Source organism: Mastomys coucha, unplaced genomic scaffold, assembly GCF_008632895.1.
Source record: "Mastomys coucha isolate ucsf_1 unplaced genomic scaffold, UCSF_Mcou_1 pScaffold22, whole genome shotgun sequence".
Lineage (NCBI taxonomy): Eukaryota > Metazoa > Chordata > Mammalia > Rodentia > Muridae > Mastomys > Mastomys coucha.
Window position 1 is genome coordinate 128,125,015 of NW_022196905.1, and position 2,712 is coordinate 128,127,726.

The window sequence follows — 2,712 nt, forward strand, 5'->3', positions numbered from 1 at the left end:
CACACACACACACACACACACACACACACACACACACATACATCCCACAGACATACATACTCACTAAACTAACCCATCAAGAACTTATCACAATCAAATTGTGGTGGTGTGGAGGCAGAGGCAGGTGGATCTCTGAGTTCAAGGTCAGCCTGGTCTACAGAGTGAGTTCCAGGACAGCCAGAGCTACACAGGGAAACCCTGTCTGGAAATATAAAAACAATATCAAAATAAAAAGAACTTACCAAAGCTTAGTGAGTGGCATTCTGAATGTTGTCACAGTATCTGACTTCAACATTAACTTAACACAGTATTTCAAAAAGCACTTTAAAACATTAATATTTGATTCCCATGTCAGCTAATTCCTGAACCTGGAATCTGTCCAAAGGGCCAAATACAAAGTGCATAATAGACCTCACACTAGCCAGTATGGTGAATCTATAAGGCCAGTAAGTGGGAGACTGGGGCAGGAGGATCATAGAAGTTCAAAGCCTGCCTGAGGATTAGCAAGACGCTCTCTTAGGGCTGAGAATGCGGTGCAGTCCAGTTGTCAAGCCATTTCTTAGTGGGGTCCTGGGTTCAACCCCAGAACCGAAATAAGTTATAATGATGATTTGTTATACAAATATAATTTTTATGCTTATCTGTTATATATTTAATTACAAAGTTGCTCTGTTGTACCCTACGAGGGGACTAAAGCAGACTGACAGTTTGGAGAGCTGAGGATAAACATCGATGCCCAAACCAGTGACTCTCAGGCCAGCGAAATGGCTCAAAGGGTACAAGCCCTTGCCATGAAAGCCTCATTGCCTGAGTCTGAACCCAGAACTCACATAAAGTGGGAGATCGGACTCCACAAAATTGTCCTCTGACCTCCTCGTGCATGCCATGACATGCATGGCCCCCCATACATATACACACACATGTTAGAATTTGTTTTTCTCTTATCTTTTGAGATAAGCTCTTACTATGCAGACCAGACTGGCCTGAAACTCAAGAGATCCACTCACATGCCACCATGCCTGTCCAATAATGGTAACAATAATTAACTTAGTTAATTAATTACATTCTACTTATTTCTGAGTTCTTCTGACTTAATTCTTTAAATTTACAAATTAACCTACTCAATTTGTAAAACATTATGACTGCCAAATCAACGATAAAATCTGCCATTTAGGAAACATATAGTGGCCAGGGACTGCCCAGTGGGAAAGACTCTGTTCACAGAACAGTCTGTTCAATTCACACGCAAGTGGGAAGGTGGTCCAACTCGACAAAGTTGTTCTGACCTTTACACAAAAGCTCTCACATCCACAAATACACACGTGTATATATACAAACACAATTTTATAGAGAAGAAACTACCAGTATATAAGGTATTTTTCTCAAATTTTAAAGTGTTGTGTTTTTACCATAGCAAAAACAGAAATAGTCCTCCACCGTTTTTCTGAGTGTTTCAATTTCTACAGCATCCACGCTCATCCGATTGGCCTGAGTTGTAGATTTCATCTTATGCATCTCAGCAGCCTTTTCTTCTTCTTCAACACCTGTAAAGCAGTCAGTGTTACCAAGGCTCACATCCACCAATCCAGTTTGCTTCTCTGTTGCTACAATAGAAACCTTTATGGTCGGACAGAATTTACTGGCTATCAGGTGACAGAGAGCCCATCACCAAGGCAAGCCACGGCAGAGACCATGGAGGAGCAGTGCCTACTGGCTTGCTCAGCCTGCACAGCCCACAGTGGCCTGAGCCCTCCCATATTAATAATCAATCAAGAAAATGCCCCACAGACATGGCCACAGGCCAATCTGCTGGGGGGCAATTATGCAATGGAGGGTCCTTCTTCCTAGGGAACTAGTTGGTCAGTACCAAGTTGACACAAACGAACCAGCCCCAGCACTATTTACAACTTGGCCTTTAGTAAGGATATTTCTACTATGCCGTTTCCTCAAGCCTTCCTTCCCTTCTGCCTCACTAATCGCCCAGCTTTCCTGAAACTCCTCTCTAGCCACCCCATCTTGAACTCTCAGGAGTCCTTTTTCCTCAGTCTGGGTATACGGGCATGACCGCCACGCCCAGGCACTATATCCTAACAAATGTGTTACAAAATCTCAAGGGGAAGAGGACTAAGGGAACTTTTTAACAATAAACACTTAGCTAGGCGAGATGCTTACACCGTAATCCCAGCACTGTGGAGGCAGAGCCAGGAAGGTCAGGAACTGGAGGTCAGGGGCTGGAGACAGCGCAACAGTTAAGAGCGCTGCCTACTCTTCCAGTACCCAGTGAGGGCCCAAGACACTCTGAAATTCCCATACCAAAGAATCATTCCTCTGCCCTCTTCTGACCTCTGTGGGCAGTGCACACATGTGATACATAGACACACAGGGAGACATAAAAACTCACATACATAAAATAAAAATAAGTCCTAAAAAAAAAAAAAAAAAAAAAGAGGTTTGGCAGTCATCCAGGGCTGCTACATGAGACTGTAGCTCAAGAAAACAGGGCTAGGCTCGGAGCTCAGCTAGCGCTTGCCAATCATGTGTGGAGCTCTGCTCTGGGTTCAACCTCCAATACTGCGCAAATGAAGTGTAGCAGCACACTCCTATAACCCCAGCATTCAGGAGGTAGCTGCAACACCAGGGATTCAAGGTCCTCTGCTGCATAACAAGTCTTAGGTCACCCATGAGACCCTGTCTACATAAATAAATGAACTA

General features: G+C 44.0%; 1 protein-coding gene across 1 annotated transcript in view; it reads right to left on the minus strand.

Moving 5' to 3' along the window:
- The window catches only part of Gtf2i (general transcription factor IIi), a 61,336-nt gene that overhangs the window by 50,444 nt on the left and 8,180 nt on the right, over positions 1 to 2,712 (minus strand). The window contains exon 3 of the mRNA XM_031391159.1: positions 1,404 to 1,544. Coding sequence (XP_031247019.1) covers positions 1,404 to 1,544 — 141 coding nt within the window. The remainder of the gene's footprint in view (positions 1 to 1,403; positions 1,545 to 2,712) is intronic.